Raw genomic sequence first — 21560 nt, forward strand, 5'->3', positions numbered from 1 at the left:
CTGAGGCCCCGGAGGCTAGGACTTGGTCCGGAAGCCTTTGTTCGCTCGATATTAATAGAATCCTATTTTATGGTTGTGGCTTAGGGTTTCGCTAAGGGCTCAGAACTGGGATCGTGCTCGAGGGTCATTCTCGTTTACGCTTACTTGGATCTAAGGTAAGAAAATTGCACCCAAAACGTGTTGTGTGTGATTAGGGCTTGGCCCGTCCATCATATTTGAATATGGTTAATGTAATATCCAACATTTTCATAATACATTTATTTATTATAAATCAAAGTTTTAATACATAAAATGTACAACTTTACAAATTTAAGAAATAGTAATGGAAAAATAGTGTTTAAAATATGATTTTATGTTTTTAATGAGATTAAAGAAAGAGAAACTTGAGTAGTCAAGTATTGGACCCAAATGTCAAATAATTTTAATTGGGGATTTTTATAAAATTAAGAAAGTTTGGCTAAAGGGCTTATTTGAAAAGAATTTTAGTATTTTGGGTCCAAGTGTAATTTTTAAAAATAAATAAATAAAAAAAAAAAATAAAATAAAATAAAAGGCTTCAGCCTTTCATTTTACCCGAGCCCCTCTCTCTCTCTCTCCTCAGAAACCCTCTCTCTCTCTCTCCTCAGAAACTCTCTCTCTCTCTCTCTCTCTCTCTCTCTCTCTCTCTCTCTCTCTCCTCTGCGTATTACTGTTGCCGACGACGCAGGAGTACTTTCCGGCCACCATTTTTAGCCACGCGCCGGACCGTTGGATTCAGAGGCCTCCGAACTATCGACCAACGCGGGAATCTAGAGCTCACTCGCCGATTAAACGCCTCAACCACTCGATTTAAGTTCGGCCACCCCGCGACTTCAAAGTTGCGATTCGGCCACCTCGGGCATCCGTTTGCCGATCCGTCACCACCACCGTGCTCCTCGTGTTGTGGGCTTCAAAACCCAATAACTTGTTCCTACATCTACCATAGTTGGGTGGTGGGCCCACCACGAGCCACCGCGATCCACCGTAGATCGACGGTCGAAACTTAGTGTTCGAGGTTCCGAAGTACGTTTTGAGTCTCAGAAAATCATCGTTTGACTTATTGTGGAACCCGATCATTTTGGTATAATTTCTTTAACCTATATATTGTGATTTAATTGTGATTGATTAGAGTAATTGTTATTATGTGTATTTATAGTATATAATTATATATTATTGATATGTGGAATATTTTCTGTAATTTACTGGCTGTCTGGGATTATATATATTTTTTATACAGGTTTTGATTTTGGAATTGTCCACTTTATAGCCGTTGTGCTGTCTAATTTTCTAGAAAATATTAGATATTAAATAAAGTATAAAAATACATATTTAATTGATTTTATATTAATATGGAAATTATTATGATTAAGTAATTTTAATTATTATTGTTATTATTTTGTTAAGTAAATCAAGAATACAGATTCATATATATATATATATATATATGAAAAGTATGATTTATAGTAAACCTATTATCTAACCATTATTATTGTATATTAATATTTGAATATTAAAATAATATCAAATATTAGTTTCTTACAGTTATTGATATTTGTAAGACCAGTGAAGTTTGGAGAAAGTATATTTATTATATCACTGGAATTGATATTATGACTAATTAATAATAATATAAATATTTATATTTATATTATTATCATTATATTGATTATTACAACTTTATGTTAAAAATATGATTTCTTTTATAAAATGACTATTTGAATATATACATCCATATACGTATTGCTATTGAAGTATTTTGTTATTAATATCGAAATAAGTTTAATTATAGACGATAATTATTATTTTTGTTGGGATTATTATTATTATTATCATAAGGGTACATTATCTTATGAGCAAGGTTTAAAGCATGGTTTTATATGAAGAGTTATTTGCATTACGTTGATAATAATTTATTATTATCATTTATATAGTTTCTGGTATTATTAATATACACTATCAATAGTGTATATTTATGATTTTGATAGAATTTAATAAATGATGTGCCTTGAATAGGATTTGTATGGATTTGATTGATTGACTCTTGGTGAGGAATTTTAAAATAAGCTAAGGACCTAAGGTAAGTAAATCTCACATTTTGTGCTTAAGTGTAAGATGCATGACTACATTGATTGTGTACATCTGATGAGTTAAGTATGGTATGATGATGATGCATATGATAAGTATGTGAAAAATGGTTATATGAACACCATAAGGGTGTTGTGTGATATGTAATTGATGAATTCTGTGATATGTGAAAGATGTCTTACTTGGTTAAGAATGATATGAATTATGTGCAAGTATGTGTTCTTATGTTGATGGATATGTGGATTACTCTATGTTCATGATTTGTTATATGTTATGATATATGAAGCGTTTAAGTTTTTAGGCTGGAAACCTTAGACCTGAGCCATAGCTCTACGTTAAGGTATAACAACGCCACCAACCCAAAGCTTCATGTATTATGACTAAAGATGTTTTGAGTTATATGAGATGTGATACAATGCCTTGATTGAATACCATCAACATGAGTCATGAACACGAACATTGGCATTTCAGCATCAGCATGTATGCATGGCATGTACAGTTATGTGATACATTATTATGTGATATAAGACCATGCATATGAATATGAGAAAAGTTATGAAATGTCTTGAAAAGTCTTATGTAAAGTTAAACATTTTAATGACACAAGGCTTAAGCAAAGTGATAATAAGATGTTTAAAAAGGGTGCCACTGTTTTGATGAAGCAATCAAGTAAGTTCAGTAAAGAAGACGGAAGTCTATAAGACTTATAGTGGCTGCCCACTAGTGTGGGCTAGGTCAGAGTTGACCATTCAGATATGTTTGCCATGTTTCCGTCTTTCTCCTCCATATGTGTAATAAGTATGGCAGCTATGGCAACGATGAAATGAGTGTTATGATGAGCCTAGCTGAGATGATGGCTAGCCGGAGGAGAACCCATGGGATTCTATATGATATGTGTAACAAGCCCTGCAGGCATTGGCTGAATCAAACAGTGTGCACAAGTGATATTGGGCCCATAAAAATGTGAAACTAAAAGAAAGAGCATAAAAGTAAAGTTTGAAAGTGCATGAGCAATAAATGAAATGCATAAGTATATAAGTCAGCATATTAGTATATGTGCACTACAAACTCACGACATTCATGTGTATGTGTATGCATGAGATTTGCTTACTGAGCGTTAGCTCATTATGTTATTTTCCAACATTTTTCCAGGTGTGGCTTTAGCTGTTGAGCAACTTGTGGAGCACGGACTCAGTAGCAATGCAATAATGGTTTTAGAGTTTTCATATGGCTGCCTTAAATTTAAAGTATTCATACGTGTAATAATTTCTTCTAATAAGTTTATATAAAAGTTTTAAATTTTTCTGTATTTCTTCGTATCATTTTATTTAATTCTTTTGGTCAAGTGCCTTACATACTCGTAAACCCTAGAATTACGAGTATGTGGCAGACGTACCCTACCTTAGGGACGTTACAGTTAAGGCTTGGGCCCCTGAATTGATTATGTTAGGCTATTGTTCTAAAGGCTTGTTAATAAATACTTAAGTGTTTATATTCGTCACATGAATTCTATGATTAGGGCATGCGGCCCCTTATGTGATTATGTTTGGTATCATGGGTACGGTTATTCAATGGAATTGTATGATTAGCATGAATATGTGCTTAATTGTTGGGATGCGCCTATCCACATATGTTTCTTATAAGTAAAATATGTGTTAGAAAAATATATATTTGCCTCAATGGAAATGGTAAGAAAATACAACTCTAGACAAAATATTACAAATAAATATTGATTGATTAAATAAAGTTATAACTCTATGCAAAATTACAAGTAATAATAGAGAAAGAAGTAGAAGATGATAGAATATAGAAAATACAACTCTTTGACAAAAATATACAAATAAACTTGAGATAGTAAAATGAAAGATGTATATGAGATTACAACTCTAAAACAAAATATACAAATAAAAGAGAAAAGAAGAATAATAGGAGAAATGAAAAGCAAAAGAACAAAATAATAAGAACAAGAACAATCAACAAAGACCTCTCACTCACACAACCAAAGTGAAGAGTGTTGGGGATCACTAACTTGAACAAGGTTTGAAACCTTTGTCCAAAAGCTTATTTCCCCCTAACTCAAGCACTAAGGGATCTCTCACAAATTTTGGAAATGCTTTCTAGAATAATCAAGCCTCTAGGTGTTTTCTAGCCAAGTGCTTTAGTGGATAGAAAAGTTGTGTGATACAAGTGAGCATGAGACTCCTATTTATAGAGTTTGAGACACCATTTCAATTTCAAATTCCACCGACCCCCATGGCTGTTACCAATGATTAATTGGATGTTTATGGAATTAAAATAGAGATTTGGGAGTTACTTGACTGTTGGAAACGTTCAAAATTGGATAAAACCGAAGTTTGGAAAATGTTGTCAGCCGCTCAGGCCGCGACCTGAAAAACACAAGCTGCAGCCCAAGACGTTTTCCAGCAACCAATTTTCCAACTTTGCCAAAACGTTCATTCCCACTTGATTTTGTAACTTCCATACACATTATGGGAGTTAAAATCATATTTTTAACAGTCATATCTCTTATGACTTTAAGAAATTCATCTCAATATTGTGTAGCAACAAATTTACACAATAATGGGTAATATTTTGAAGTTACAAATTTGTGATTAAATTTGTAACACCAAATATATTACATATTTGGATATTTCACATATATCTAAATAATGTAACTCTCTATTATACGTTACAATATGTGACACTCTATGTCACATTTATTTAATCTAAAACATTATATTATAAAATAACATAATATTACATTATATTATAAAATAATATAACATTCCCCTATTATATTAAATAGTCATTTATTGTAACACTTATTTAATCAATCATTATATTTTAAAAATATAAAATATCCCCCACTTGATTAAATAAGAATTATCTCTTATAGGAGTCATTGCATTGATGCATAAAGTAAAGTGTTTTTCAACTTGAACTTTACTATAGTGTAATTATCACAAAATTTGTCGAAAATTTGGTTGCACTATGAATTGAACCATCTTTTCATGATAACGAATCAGTGATAACACACACACCTTTGCGATGTTCACTTGAGACCTCTATGTCTCGCTTTGCACCGTTAATGCCCATGTGCACTTTCCATTCATGAACGTTCTTGAGAATACTCTCAATTCTCATGAGAGGCGGCACCACCCCTAGGTCCATATAGGTAGAATTCTTACAGTATTTTGTTACCAAAAATACTTGTCTTTATAAGACTGAATTCTATTAAAAAACCTTTCAGTTTAACCCTCAACTTGGTAACTCACAAGTGCTCAACTTCTGAGATGGGACTTGTTTTGAGTACAACTAATATTCACTTAACTGACTTGTTGTTACCTATTGAACCTAACACTAGTTGAATAACTAGTGTTAAGATAGGTAACCATCAATCGTGAATCTCTTTAGGGAGTTTAAGTCCCATCCCTCTCGATGATGTAGCCACTAAATCCCTCGTTGGTGGCTTAGTGAAAGGGTTCGCCAGATTTTCACTTGTTCTCACATAGGATATTGAGATGACTCCTCTTTGAATCAATTCTCTTACATATCCATGTCTTAGAATAATGTGTCTAGATTTCCCATTATACACTCTGTTGTATGCTCTAGCCAATGTCGCTTGGCTATCACATTGTATCGATATAATGGATACATTCTCTTTAATTAGGAGTATCTCTATCAACAGATCCCTTAACCATTCGGCCTCTTTGCCGGTAGTAGCTAGAGCTATAAACTCAGCTTCCATAGTGGAATGAGATATACAGGTTTGTTTTTTGGAACCCCAAGAAATTGCACCTCCACCAAGTGTAAATACCCAACCAGTTGTGGACAAGTTGTCCCCAAGATTGGATATCCAGCTTGCATTTGTATATCCTTCTAAGATTGAAAGAAATTTGGAGTAGTGAAGGCTTAGTCCTTTGGTTTTCTTGAGATAACCTAGGACTCTTCCAATCGCCTTCCAGTGATCTACACTTGGATTACTTGTAAACCTACTAAGTTTACTTATCGCAAATGCTATATCGGGTCTAGTACATTGGGCAGCGTACATTAGACTCCCTATAGCACTAGCGTACTCCAATTGAGCCATCGCTCTTTCTTCATTCTTCTCTAGTTTTACACTATGATCAAATGGAGTATTGGCATCTTTGACCTTGAGATGGTTAAATTTGTTCAATAGTTTCTCAACATAGTGGGCTTGCCCTAACACAAAACCCCCACTATGTTTCTTTACTTTGATACCACGTATGGTGTCAACTTCTCCAAGATATTTCATCTTGAAAGTTGATGATAGAAACCTCTTCGTTTCTTCTATCCCTTTCATGCTATCACTTAGAGTAAGCATGTCATCCACATATAAGCAAACAATGATCACATATCCCTTACAAGTTTTGGAATACAAACATTTGTCTCCATTGTTATGTCTAAACCCATTAGAGATGATGGCTTGATCAAATTTCTCATGCCATTTCTTAGGAGCTTGTTTCAATCCATATAAGGATTTTACAAGTCTACATACTTTATGTTCATATTTTGGTAGGACAAACCCTTCAGGTTATTCCATATAGACCTCCTTATTGAGGTCACCATTAAGGAATGCCGTTTTGACATCCATTTGATGAACATACAAGTTGTGTATTCTTCATGGGACGTTTTCTGTGTATAAAGAAAATAATGCATTAAATAGCATTAATTGATTTACAGAATATTTTCCCTAAATATGTAGTCTATACACATTCTCAAAGTCCCATCCTTCTTCTTAACAAACGAAACTGAAGCGCCCCATGGTGAGTAACTAGGTCTGATGAATCCCAAATCCAGAAGTTCCTGTAGCTGTATCTTCAGTTCCTTCAACTCTGCCAGTGCCATCCTATATGGTGCTCTTGATACTGGTTTCATCCCTGGTGCTAACTCAATAACAAACTGAATCTCCCTGCATGGCGGCAATCCTGGTAGCTTCTCAGGAAATACATCCAAAAACTCACAAACCACCTTGGTCTTTCCCGGCTCTGCTGGCAACATCTTGGTAGTGTCCACCACACTTGCCAGAAAACCTATACATCCACCCTCTAACAAGTCTCTGGCTCTCAAATGCAGAAATCATGGGTACGCGAGGTCCATACATCGCACCCACAAAGACAAAAGGATTCTCGCCCTCAGGCTCAAAAGTCACCATCTTCTTCCTGCAGTCAATGGTAGCCCCATATCTGACCAACCAATCCATCCCTAAAATCATATCGAAATCCTCCATATCTAGCTCAATCAAGTCAACTGAAAGCTCCCTACTATCAACCATCACTGGCAGTGCTCGAACCCATCTCCTAGACATTACCAGTTCCCCTGTAGGCAATAAAATCCCAAACCCCGCAATCCGATACTCACTAGGTCTACACAGTCTATCAATCACTTTACTAGAAACAAAGGAATGTGTAGCACCAGAATCAATCAATACAGAAAAAAGGGAGCCAGCGCTAGAAAGCTGACTTGTCACTACCGAGGGACTAGCCTCGGCTTCTGCTTGCGTCAAGGTGAACACTCGAGCAGGAGTCAAGTTATCCAACTTTACTTTCCATTTCTTCACTGTTGGGAAATCCTTCTTGAGGTGCCCCACCATGCCACATACATAGCAAACCTTGGCCCGACATTCGCCCTGATGGCGTCTTCTACACATTGGGCACTCCGGATAACTCCTCCATGGTTCACCGTCGCTCTGACAGCTGCCCTGACCACCCCGACCCCTCTTATAAGTTGCAGCAGCGGTCGAAGTGTCAGGGGTCTTTCTCTTGAAATCACTAGGGCCTCCGCCCCTACTTGACCCAGAATAAGGAGGCACCACCCTGCGACCCTTGCGCCTCACAGCACTTTCCTTCCAAATTTTTTTCTCCGCTTCCTCAGCGGTAAGCGCCTTCTCAACAACCTGGGCATAAGTTGTTCCTCCAGGTACCGTTGTAATCCTAACATCCGGGATATCATAGCATTAAGCTCCCTAATGAACTTGTCTTGCCTAGTTGCATCTGTAGGCACAAGATCTGGTGCAAACTTCGCGAGTCTGTCAAACTTCAGGGCATATTCTGTAACCGTCATGATGCCCTAAACCAATCCTACGAACTCATTAACCTTTGCTACCCTGAAGGCAAAATTATAGTACTTCTGACTGAATAAATCTTTAAATCCTTCCCAACTCAATGCAGTGACATCCCTGGTCTGCGAGGCCACTTCCCACCAGATGCGGGCATCCTCTCTCAACATATACGTGGCACAGGCCACTCTGTCATGTCCCTCTATCCTTATGAAATCTAGGATAGTAGTAATCATAGTCAGCCATTGCTCGACCTTCAATGGATCAGGTCCTCCCTCAAAGATTGGAGGCTGCTGCTTCCTGAACCGTTCATATAACGGCTCCCACCTGTTCCCAATCTCTCCTGATTGAACAACTGGTACCACTGTAGGTGGTACAATAAAGGCAGCACTCCCTGATGGAGCCTGCTGTCGCAACAAGTGAATCTGCTCATCCTGACTCTGCAATCACGCTTGCATATCTGCCATAAGTTGCTACCAGTTCTCAGGGACTGGCGGAGGAATCTGACCCTGGTCATCACCCCTGGTCCTTAACCAAGTGCCGGCTAGTCGCGTTGATTTTCTTGGATGCATAGCTATCCTAAACCTTATTAGGGATTTTTGGGGCATTACACATGGCTTCGGGCTCATCATTCCAGTTGTCACATCCTCCTCACTCACTAACTCTGTCAAACTCATCCCTCAGAAAGTGTTAATTCCTTCGAGCTTGCAACTCTCAAACACCGATGACAGATCTGGAACCATGTGACAATTTATTTAAGTATATTGCTAACATTTGTTAATTTCGAGCTTACTCTTTACGAGCCTACATTTCGAAGTTGTTTACTTAGTCTCGAAATTTGGGTGTAACACTTACATTTTTCTAATTTTTTTCTTTTTCATATATTCTAATACATAAATGATATATATTTTAAATATTTAAATAAAAAATATATTGTTAAAATAAGAGTTATTTTCTAAAAAAATTATGAAAATGATATAAAATAAAACTATTGAAATTTAAAAAAAAAAGATTAAAGAATGTCAAAAAAATATTGATAAAAAGTGTTAAAAATAATTTACAGTGTCGAAAATTATGTTCAAATAGATTACTTTCTACGCACACACAAAAAAAAAAAGTCATGCATGCAACAAATTTTTTACCCTGGTTTTCGACACTATAAATAATTAAGAATTTCTTGGAAAATTTGCAGGATGCTCTAAATAACTACAATATACATAGTCATAGAAAAAATTTGCGCCAAAAATACTTCACGAACCAAAAACTTAAGAGTATGCACTAGTGCATACATTTTAATTGTATGCACTGGAGAATCATCTCTATATATATATAGGATAATTTTTCTATAGGCGCTTCACTTTAAGCCCTACCGGTAGGGCTCTCAGTGTTTCTCGACCCGTGAACAGTTTTCGGCGCGACATTTTTTTTATGACCGTGTATATTGTAACTATATAGAGCATTCTGCAAATTTTCAGAAAATTTCGAATAGTTTACAGTACTGAAAACTAGATTCAAACATGTTTTCCACGCTCATAAAAAAAATTAGTCACGCGTGCAACAACATGTTTGAACCTAGTTTTCGGTACTGTAAACTATTTGAAATTTTCTGAAAATTTGCAGGATGCTCTAAATAGCTACAATATACACGGTCATAAAAAAAATCACGCCGAAAACTGTTCACGGGTTGTAAACATTAAGAGCCCTACCGGTAAGGCTATATATACATATAAATACTTTATTTAAGGGTGGAGTAAAACACATGCAAAGTATGTGTTATAGTTTATTTTTATTGTTTTTTGAAAAAAAAAGCTCTATTTCACTTTTATTTATTTAAATTTTATTTGCATAACTTTTGATATATTATAATTCATAAGATATATGGTTTTTTAATTTAAAATTAAGTGTTTTGCATTATATTAATAAGTGACTATAAACTTTAAGTAAATAAATATTCAAAATATATGAGATTATAAACTTAATATTTTGAGTTAACTATATTTTGATTATTTATGTGAAGATATTTAAAATTTAATAAAATATTATACATATATATAATCAATAAAAAAATTAATAAAATAAAGATTTTAATTTAAATATTCTAAATATTTTAATTATTTATCTGAAGACATTTCAAATCTAATAAACAATTATACATAAATTTATAATCAATAATATAAACATTGAAATAAAAGATTTAATTGAGATATTTTAAGCAAAGGAAAATTTTAAATTAATTAATTAATTATTGTAACAGTGTTAGTTTTAACTGTTAACCTTTAATGAAAAAATAACAAAATTTGTTCAAACAAGAAAATTTCATTAGATACACACCTTTTAGGTATAAAAATATTAGTCATTTTGTAAAATTAAGTCTATAAATTAAACAATACATTATGATTTTAAAATATTAATGTGACATTATTATTGTTAGTTTATATTAACAAAAAAAAAATAACATTAACTATTATTTGTTTTGTAATAAAAGATAGTCATTAATTACACATCGGCAATTTTTAAAAATACATATTCTATATTTTTTCGGTACACACCGACCATCCACACTAATATAAAAAACATATTTAAAAAATTGATCTATTTTTGTTAAACTATTAAACATTATATAACAATATCAAATAAATTCTGAGGTGCACCCCTAAAAAGATACACCGGTGCCTTTTTTGGTATTTTTGACTCGAGAAGTATTTTCGGCAAATTTTTTTTTATAACTATGTACATTGTAGTTATTTAGAGGAACCTGCAAATTTTTAAAAAATTTCGAATAATTTACAGTGCCAAAAATAATATTCAAATATGTTGCATTCTACCCGCATAAAAAAATTAGTCAGGAGAAGATCAATCTGTTTTGAACTTAATTTTTAAATAAGTAAATTATTTAAAATTTTCTGAAAATTTATAAGATATTCTAAATAACTACAATGCACACAACCATAAATAAATAAATAAAAAAATCACCAAAAATATTTTTAGAAGATGCACCAGTATGCCCCCTCCTTGGAAATGCACCCGAGAATTCCCCTCTAACAACTTAACATTCAAAACTTTCTATAAGATCGACGAATACAATTTTAGCTTTTTTTCCAGTCTTTATTCTCCGTATATCAAATATATTTAAATGTTTACCATTTTTTTCTTCTATGACCTACAAATTTTCGTAACACGTGAAGACTTTACAGGAGACTTTTGGGGTATTTAATAAACAGTTTTCTCTTATAAGTAAACTGGTACATATATAATAACAAAAGTTAAAAAATTAAGAGATTGGTTTAGTCACAAAAAGTAGTGAAGTAAAAAAATAAAATAACCAATATTAAGGCCAATGCTGGGGCCACTGTATGAAACTATATATAATTTTATTATTTTAAAAAAAAATCATATAAAAATTACCAAAGAAGATAATTAGAGGTTAAAAATTGTAATCCGAAGTGAACATTAATCCGAATCCGAAGAATTTTTAGCATTTGGCAAGGAGTGAGCTTTTAAAAAACCAAAAAAAGACTGATTGACATGTACAAGAGAAAAATAACATGTTCACACATATATCTTATATTTTCCTATAGTCTTATATTTTGACTAATTTCAATAATAGTCAATGTTTGACTACACTATCATACGGCCAAGTCAGTGTAAAGCTTTTATTCTTTGTTTTTCTCGACCACAATTAGTGCACTCACAAGAACACTTTAGAAATTTTGCTTAGTCAAACATCTTGTTTCCAATACAATGAAGGTACTGTACAACATGTCTCCATCTCTCAATTGTCACCATTCGAAAACGCATTTACAGAAAAACCAAAATGGCAATGTTCGAGTTGACTGCAAATCAATGAACGGGTTCATTTTCCAACCTATCAGGCTATATATGGAGAAGATTCATAAACACATTGGTACTACAGAAAATTTAACAGAAAAAACAAAGTTGCTCAGAATGGAACACAACAGTTCTACTGCTTCTGCTAAATTTCATCTAGTCCTTACAATTCTCACTGTACTTTTGTCACTTGAATCCATTCAGCTGAGTTTCAGCCTTGCCAATCTTGATGGTGATCATGATCAGGGTGTTGCTGGCTGCATGGAGATGGAGAGGAAAGCTCTGCTCGACTTCAAACAAGGCCTAGAAGATCCTTCAGACCAGCTCTCATCTTGGGTTGGAGAAGATTGCTGCAAATGGAGAGGTGTGGGCTGCAACAACATAACTGGACGTGTGGTCCAGCTCAATCTTCACTACAAGGACTCAGACGACATGGATTTGCAGGGTGATGGAGAAGCAGTCACAGTCACGGACCCATTAGGCGGTGAGATCAACCCTTCTCTTCTTTTATTGAAAGATTTAAGTTACTTAGATTTGAGCATGAATGACTTTGGAGGTGTCCAAATTCCAAACTTCTTTGGCTCACTAGAGAAACTTAAGTATCTTAATCTTTCTGGTGCAAACTTTGGGGGAGCCATTCCACCAAGTCTTGGAAATCTCTCGAGATTGAGCTATCTTGATCTCAATAATGTTAATTTTCAGTCAAATGAAAATGAACTCCATTGGCTTTCTGGTCTTTCTTCTCTAAAGTACCTTAATCTAAACGGTTGGAATCTGACAAAGGCTGATACATATTGGGTTCACGGTGTTAATAGGATCCCTTCACTTCTTGAGTTACACTTCTCAAGTTGTAGCCTTTCTAGCATTCCTCCAACTCTTCCTTTTGTCAATTTCACATCTCTTTCGGTTCTTGATCTGTCAAATAATCCATTCAACACAGCAATTCCTACTTGGCTATTCACTCTTAAAAGTCTAACCTATGTTGACTTGAACTCCAACTATTTCCAAGGAATAGTTCCTGAAGCAATTGCGAACTTGACTTCACTACAGACGCTTCACTTGAATCTGAATAGTCTGGAAGGTCACTTGCCACGAAACTTGGGGAAGTTATGCAATTTGCGAACGTTGATGCTTTCGAACAACAAATTTACTGGTGAAATAACTCATTTCATCAACGATTTGTCTGAATGCTCCAACAAGAGCTTAGAGACATTGGATTTGGGATATAATTTGCTGACAGGTTATCTTCCAGACTCTTTAGGATTCCTCGAGAGTTTAAAGTACATTCTATTGTGGGGTAACTCCTTTCAGGGTTTGATTCCGACTTCTATTGGAAACTTATCACGTGTGGAAGAAATTTACCTGTCAAATAATCAATTAAGTGGCAACATTCCAACAAGTCTAGGCCAGCTTTCAACACTGGTTTCGTTAGAGATAAAAGGGAACAATTTAGAGGGTGTCATAACTGAAGCTCATTTAGGAAATCTTTCAAGCTTGAGTGAGCTAACAATTTATAAAGACTCTCCAAATGTTACTTTGATCTTTAATATCAGTTCTGATTGGACACCACCATTTCAGCTGACATACATTGAAATGAGATCTTGTCAGTTGGGTCCTGAGTTTCCACCATGGCTTAAAAGTCAAAAAGAGTTGGCCACAGTGGTGCTCAACAATGCTAGGATTTCAGGTGTCATACCAAATTGGTTTTGGCAACTCAATTTGCAACTAGACAAATTTGATGTTGCTTATAATCAACTAAGTGGTAGGGTTCCAAATACATTAAGATTCAACAACCCTTGCACTGTTGACTTGAGCTCAAACCTTTACCAGGGTTCCCTACCTTTGTGGTCATCCAATATTACCATGTTGTATTTGAGGGATAATCAATTTTCTGGTCCAATTCCTCCAAGTATTGGTGAAGTAATGCCCTTTCTCTCAGATTTAGACATCTCCAGAAACTCTCTCAATGGAAGTATTCCTTTGTCCATCAGTAAGCTAACTGGATTGACAACCTTAGTGATCTCAAATAATAAGCTTTCTGGTGAAATCCCTGATTTCTGGAACAACATCTCGTTTTTGTATATAGTAGATGTGTCAAATAATAATCTTTTCGGCACCCTCCCAAGTTCAATGGGTTTTCTTAACAATATAAGATTCTTGATATTGTCAAAGAACAACTTTTCAGGTGAACTTCCATCGTCCTTGAAAAACTGCAGTAAGATGGTCAATCTTGATCTTAGTGAGAATAATTTTTCTGGGAAATTTCCAACTTGGTTAGAAGGAAAATATATGAGCACTTTGCTGATTTTAAGCATGCGGTCGAACTCCTTCACTGGAGTCATTCCACCACAATTGTGTAGCCTTTCAACTCTTCACATCTTGGACCTTGGACACAATAATTTTTCTGGGCATATTCCCAAATGCATTGGAAATTTGGATGGATTGAAGTCTGAACTGAAAGAAAGTGATATAACTTACCAAGGAAAGTTGCAAATAGTAGCAAAAGGAAGAAAACTAGACTATGACTCCACTCTATATCTTGTCAACAGTTTTGATATATCTGATAATAACTTGTCAGGAGAAATACCAATGGAGTTAACAAGCCTAATACTACTAGGCACTTTAAACCTATCCATGAATCATTTGACAGGAAAGATACCATTCACGATTGGTGACTGTGAAAGGCTGGAAACTCTTGATCTTTCAATGAACAATCTTTCTGGCCCAATACCAGAGACCATGTCTTCTTTAACATATTTGAATCATTTGAACCTCTCTTATAATAGTTTGTCAGGGAATATTCCAACAAAAAACCAATTTCAAACCCTCAATGATGCATCTATATATGAAGGAAATCCAGGCCTTTGTGGTGACCCTTTACCGAGAAAATGTGATCACGGCAACCAACAACCTGAAATCGACGATGAAGATGGAGAAGACAAAGATGGTAGGATTAGTGATGTGATAAAAAAGATGGGTTTCTTCATCAGCGTGGTTTTAGGTTTCTTTGTGGGATTTTGGGGTGTTTTTGGAACTATGTTAATCAAGGGTTTTGGAAGAAATTCCTACTTCAATTGTACTGACAGGGTAAAGAAGAGATTTTTGGTTGTTGTTTAGGCCAATTTTTCTCAAAAAGAAACAACATTGGGATTGAAAACAAAATCAAAGTATGGTTCAGTCATAGTAATAAATAAACTTATATTACTTTTAGTATAATAATTTACTTTAATGAATTGTGTTTTCTTTCCCTGAACATTTATTCCAAATTTCCTAAACATAAGTATTTCTTAAGTTTTGTTTGTACTTTGATTTTAGTAAAGTAAAATTTCGAGGGAAAATAAATGAGAAAAAAATAGAAGAAAATGTTTTTCTTAAATTTGATAAGAGATTTTTTTTAACATTTGTTTTTATAAGTATTTATAATTGTTGTAAATTTTAAAAGATTATACTATATTCAAATTTTAATTTTTTTAGAAAAATAATTATTTATTTATTGATTAAATCCAAACATAAAAAAAATATAATTCTTTAGATTTTATTTTATTCCATCTTAAAATTCAAAGTACAAACAATAATTTAATGTTCTCTGCCTATGTTCATTCCTTTAATAAATTGGATCTCTCACAATTCTCCATTGTTGTAAACTTTCAGGTTTTTTTTTTACTTAATATACTAGTTTGTTTGAGAGAAATATATTGTAAGTTTTATGTGTCCAATCAATTAAAATAATATAGTTATTTAATTATATTTAATTGAGAATAATTTTTTTTTTTTTGACAAAATAATATTTTCTTAACATACATAAGTCCTTAAGGTGAAGCCGGCCCTAAAGAACAATATTGTTCATCATTCTATCAAACATTATATAACAACCTAAAAGTCCAAACTTTCTACAATATAAGATATTGACGTATAGAATTTTAATTTTTTAAAAAATATATCAAATAATGAACGTTCTTAGAAAAAGTTTCACCAAATTTCTTCAACGTCCATTTTGGATTACAATACACACACCAATTTGAATTTTCCAAGCACTAGTTAATGTTATGTGTTACTTCAAAATATTTTTTCTTATGTAACTTTTTATGTTTATAATTTCTTCTTACTTGTTCATTTCTCCCAGAACAAGCAGCAGAAGCAAGCATTTATAGCATCGTGTTAATTTTAATACTATATTTTCAAGCAAACAACCCACCCCAATGTAATGGAACTATACAACTATACACGAAGGAAAAGCTTTTGTAAGACTAATATAGTACAATATTTGAAGAGCATAAAATTATTGCCTCAAACTTTTAAACTAGAAAATTTGTTCATTACATTGGGGGGTTATTTTAGTATTTTAAGCAGCTTCTTCAACATGAATGGCACTTGGCAATATAAGTATTTTCAGCCGTGCAAACATTCTCTCCAAACGTCTTATGAAACTTGAAAAGAACAGCATGAAATAATATATTTCTGCTAACCTATGAGAGACTTGGTAAAGTAATAAAAATTGGAGACCATATCCTCCAAATACATATTTAATTAAGTATTGTATGCTGTATCAGATCAGACAGTACAAATTCATGCATTTGACGCCATACGTGTCAAAATACTCTAAACTTTGCTTCTCAGATAAGAACAAGATATTGCATAAGCCACAACCCTACTGGATTGTCTGACCAATCACTGTATTGGTTGTTTGTGCCAGTGATCAATCATCGGTGCCAAAGTAACGGTCACCAAACTCGCCCATACCAGGAATGACACGAAATTCTTCATTCAGGGCCACGTCGATTTCCGAAGTAACTATCTTCAAGGATGGGAATCGTTTGCAAACACAATGAATTCCTTCAGGAGCCTAATGGTCAAGAAAACAAACAGTTAGATCAGTCGGTGTTAAGATCAAACCTTGAACTTCTCAATCTCAAAACAGCAACGAGAATAAAATCGCACCGAAATTAAGTTCAGGAATATAATGTGAGCTTCAGGAACTCCTTTCTGTATGAGTAACTCTATAGCTTGGTTAGCAGAATTACCTACAAAAAAATATTGAGTTCTTTCAATCATAATTACTATTCAACAATAGTCATCATTAGTAGGCCACAAAGATTTATAATCTGAATTTCATTGTTTCTCATACTTCTTTTCGGAAAGTAGTATTCAACATAAAAATGTTTCTAGGAAAACTAAGCAACAAGGGAAAAAGAAAAGAGAAAGTATCCAAAGAGAAATAAGCATAAAGGAAATTAAAACTTCACCTGTAGCAAGAACAGGATCTAGAAGCAGGACATGACGCTCTGAAATATCCTTGGGAAGTTTTTCATATATAAGCTGCTCAAGTTGGAATAACTTGGTTACCAAATTGTAAAAGAGTATTGGGAAGGGGCAACTTAGCCCACCCAACACATCTTTTAAATGCAAAAAAATCTATTAAAAAAATTACCTGCTTCCCATTGTCTCCATCACGGTGAATTAGGATTTTTCCAATTTTTATACCTTTGCAACACGCACGTAATGCATTTTCCATGCTCTCGCCACTGAATCAAAGAACAAGGAAATATGATTAAAAAAAATAGTAGAGATGGAGGCACCAAGAAATTAGAAATAAAAAAAACTATGCTCAAAAAAGTGTTGAAACACACAGAGCATGATGAGGTGGGGACCTGGGAATTATTATTATTATTATTTTATAAGGGATCTGAAATTTTGTTACACTTAAACAACATAAAACTGACATCAGCACCACAAGGCAGATATCATATTGATGGGTCATAATAAAGCTCTACTACCGACCAAATCAATACCTGCGATAAAGCTCACCTTCGAACAATGGAAACCCCACATAATTTTTTGCAGAAATCAACCCCAGTATATACTGATCCTGTAATAATTGATTGAATGTCAAAAAACACCAAATTTTTTCTCCTTTTGGGTATGGATTACTAACTTAGGATGAATAATAGGCAGAATGCCATAAAACAAAGTAAAATAATGCCTCACAAATATAAGGAAATCAATATTCAACAGAATAAATTAGGGATAAATTAAGAACCTGTTGGAGTTACAACTTGCTTCTCAGTGAATGGCAAATGGCCAAGCCCATGCTCCACAACCTGAGAGTTGAGTAAAAATTTAAGAACATCCATCTAAGTTCATGAGTAAATAAATAATGAAAATTGGCAAAGTCAAATGGTAAAAATTGGAGACTACCAGACGAATAAGCCGATCTGAATAAAACACAAAATCATGCTTTGATATTTCTTTATCTCGAATCAGTGTATGCATTCCTCTTATCTGTAGGATCAGAAAACCAGATTAAGGATCATAAGGAGCTACATTTGATGATAATTTTTTGTGGACTCACGACTTCTGTATTATATAAGCACTTTTACTTAGCAATATAGGAATTAAATTTAGCATAAAAATTATACGTAGAATCACAAGTCTTCTCCAAAAGTAGCAAGCTTAAAAAATTAAAAGTAGAATCATTAGTCTATACAATATTGAATGCTGAATTTAAGAAAAAAATTATGATATATTTTTTTAATATACTCCAAGTGGTAATTAGTGTAGTACAAACAATCTACTTGTTAAACAAAATCCAAAATTTCAATTTTATGTGTATTGCCATATACAAGAAACAGACATTGTACCTGAAATGTTGATTGGATAACATAGACGTTAGGATATATTTTGCAAAGGTCATGTTGGCCAAGCTTTGTGCGAATATGTTGCACAATCAAATCAATGGCAACATGATTATCACCTCCACGAGGAATGATAACATCAGCATACTTCTTGGATGGAAGAACAAAATCATCAAAAGCAGGCTTAACGAACTTAGCATACTGCACAATGAATATCAAGATATCTTAAGATTTAAGACAATAACACTCCATAAGAAAGTGAAATTCAACTTGAATCAAACAGCTTAATATTTTTCTGTTATTGAGTGAAACTAAATGAACCCGTTGCTGTATTAAAAAAAAATGAACCAGTTGCTTAGTTACCATTATCATCTTCTAGATTCTCAGTCATCTCAAGCATCTTTTAATAAGAAGCCTATGTGACCAACTTTATAGTTGGTCTTTATTTAATTGTTTTGTCTGTTAGTGTTTAAATATCAGAATATGTTGCCCTGTATTGGTTTTAGACTATTTTGCCTACTAAAAGGTGAAAGGAAATACCCAGACCTACTTTTGCACTCTCGGAAAGGTCCTCTTCTCTAATGAAGTTTCCCAGAATATTTGGTCTGTAGTTTTCAATCTTCTTTCACCAATACACTGCTGCACCAGAAGGCTTGCAACCTATGGCTTACTTTGCAGTCCTTAGTAAAGCCAACCAAACGATTTATTTCACACACAAGGATCTATTATTTATCAGGGGTCTCAAGATATCTTTCTGGTTAACCGTTCCATTCGCCTAGAATGCACAATTGTGTAAAATGAGTTGGATTTACAGTTCACCCCATTTTTAGACGATTGCACATAATTCCTTCGAATGATACATCCATTCAAAAACACATAGGACGGTTTTAACTAAACACAAGGAAAAATATATACATATGTGACAAAAAATGTTAGAAAAAAATTACCTGTTCAAGAACAGAGTTTATGTCCCTACCCCTCTCTACTGTGTCTCTCCTTATTCTACGAGCAAGCCTTACATCAGCATCTATACACATGATTGCCAAAAATACAGCAGTTAAGCATAGGACCGAAAAAGTAGCAGGCAAACCGCTTTCTTTTACAATGTCTAGGAGTAAAGCAAAGCTTGGACTTAAAGAAGTTAATAAGAACTGTATAATTAAAATTTCAAGTACCATGAGTAAGGGAATAGAAATTGAATGGCAATAGCAACTAGACAGAAGGAATAAAAACCTGTGTCAACAAAAATCTTCATATTCATCAGACTGCGGACTCGTTGGTCATGGAAAACCAGAATCCCCTCCAATATAATAACATCAGAAGCATTGACCTGAAATCATTGAGTACAAAAGAAGTTAAGAGTATGATTCCAACGATGTTTGCTTGATCAAGAGAAAAGCTATTTCAAGTACCTGTCGAAAACTATCAGAACATCTGCGATGTTTCTTGAAATCATAGATTGGAACTTGAACAGAATGTCCAGATTTGAGCTTTTGAACACACTCTAAAAGTTGCTCAGTGTCGAAAGCATCTACAAACAAAACGAAAGAACTGTTCAATTAATAAAATTTGCACACAATGTTCTTCACAAGTAAACCCACATTACTCCAAGGTCATAAGGACGAATTTAATTTAAATCAGCTAAAAATATAAAAAATGACTACCAGGATGATCAAAATTATACTCATGGACACGCTCTGATTCCTCAGGAGTCAAACCACGGTAAAAGGAATCCTACAAAAAATGGCGTACACTAAACTAATCACAAAAAATTACCAGAAAACAGTACCAATTAACAAGAAAGAAAGAAAAAAAAAGCCACTATCTACAACTAAGCATTAAAGAAAAGAAAAAAACCTGATTAACGAGCACGACGCGATGATCGTGAAGTTGTTGAATGATCATATCACAGACGGTGGTCTTCCCAGAGGCCGTACCTCCCGAAACACCTAATCAATTCACCAGAAACGACGATGAAAATCGACACTAACAAACCAAAAATCCGTAACCTAGCTTTGCAAACAGCGATACCAAATAAAAATTTACAAATGTCAGCAAGACTGAATGAAAAAAATTCAATCCATACCGATGACGAAAGGCTGCGTGGGGGCATCAGCGTCGGTGAGAAGAGAAGCAGCGGAGGCGGCAGAGGAGGAAGTAGGCGAAGAAGAGAGAAGGCCTTCGAGACGGAGACCGGAGAAGTGAGGACCAGAAGCAGCCTCCATGACGTAGTCTATGGGTTTGGTCTCCTCCGCCATGGTTACAGTCTTGAGATCAGAAGAGAAGTTGAAATTGAATGGAAAAGAATCACTGCAAACTCAGCTTTGGACGATTACGACCCTGCGTTTTGAACGACCAGTACTGCCTGCCTACTACTACTTTTTTTATGTTTTTTTTTTCTTAATATTTTTATTTATACCTTTTTGTCGTACGTTTGTTATTGGCCATAAAAATAGATTTTTCAAAAAAAAAAAAACTCAAGGGAATATGCTTTTTAAAAATTAATATATTCTAAAATAAAAATTTATATTATAGTAGTGGAGCCACGTCACATATTTTAATATTATTTTATTCGAATATCGCCACTATTGTAGGATGCATGAGATGAGATTATTGAATAGATTCCAACTTCACACATTATTTAAGCATTATCTTTATGACTTTTATTATTATTATTATGTATACTTTAAAGAATTGGATAATTGTACTGTGCATATATTTTGTGTTTTTTGGTTTGTGAATAATTTTTGATAATTTTTTTTTATGATGGCGTATATTGTAATTATTTAAAATATTTTGTAAATTTTTAATAAATTTTGAATAATTTATTCAGTCAAAAATTAAATTTAAACAGATTTTTTTTTACGCGTGTAATAACTTGTTTGAACTTAATCTTTGTCATTATAAATTACTCATAA

General features: G+C 33.9%; 2 protein-coding genes and 1 long non-coding RNA gene across 3 annotated transcripts; 2 read left to right on the plus strand and 1 right to left on the minus strand.

Moving 5' to 3' along the window:
• Positions 1-252: 252 nt before the first annotated feature.
• On the plus strand, positions 253-3604 carry LOC133817088 (uncharacterized). The gene is made up of 3 exons (XR_009885498.1): positions 253-1099; positions 2032-2095; positions 3256-3604. It is a non-coding gene; the product is annotated as an uncharacterized LOC133817088 (long non-coding RNA).
• Positions 3605-11880: 8276 nt separating this feature from the next.
• On the plus strand, positions 11881-15301 carry LOC133817089 (receptor-like protein EIX2). Its single transcript, XM_062249478.1, has one exon. The coding sequence runs from the start codon at positions 11924-11926 to the stop codon at positions 15125-15127; it is 3204 nt and encodes a 1067-aa protein (XP_062105462.1). The 5' UTR covers positions 11881-11923; the 3' UTR covers positions 15128-15301.
• Positions 15302-16491: 1190 nt separating this feature from the next.
• On the minus strand, positions 16492-21019 carry LOC133817090 (uridine/cytidine kinase UKL1, chloroplastic). The gene is made up of 14 exons (XM_062249479.1): positions 20729-21019; positions 20500-20591; positions 20307-20376; positions 20055-20173; positions 19876-19972; positions 19590-19669; positions 18649-18843; positions 18206-18289; positions 18048-18108; positions 17816-17876; positions 17439-17532; positions 17254-17326; positions 16949-17031; positions 16492-16853 (listed from the first exon to the last, which is right to left on the minus strand). The coding sequence occupies exons 1-14, from the start codon at positions 20898-20900 to the stop codon at positions 16707-16709; spliced, it is 1428 nt and encodes a 475-aa protein (XP_062105463.1). The 5' UTR covers positions 20901-21019; the 3' UTR covers positions 16492-16706.
• Positions 21020-21560: the final 541 nt, after the last annotated feature.

The sequence above is a fragment of the Humulus lupulus genome, chromosome 2, assembly GCF_963169125.1.
Source record: "Humulus lupulus chromosome 2, drHumLupu1.1, whole genome shotgun sequence".
NCBI classification, from domain to species: domain Eukaryota; kingdom Viridiplantae; phylum Streptophyta; class Magnoliopsida; order Rosales; family Cannabaceae; genus Humulus; species Humulus lupulus.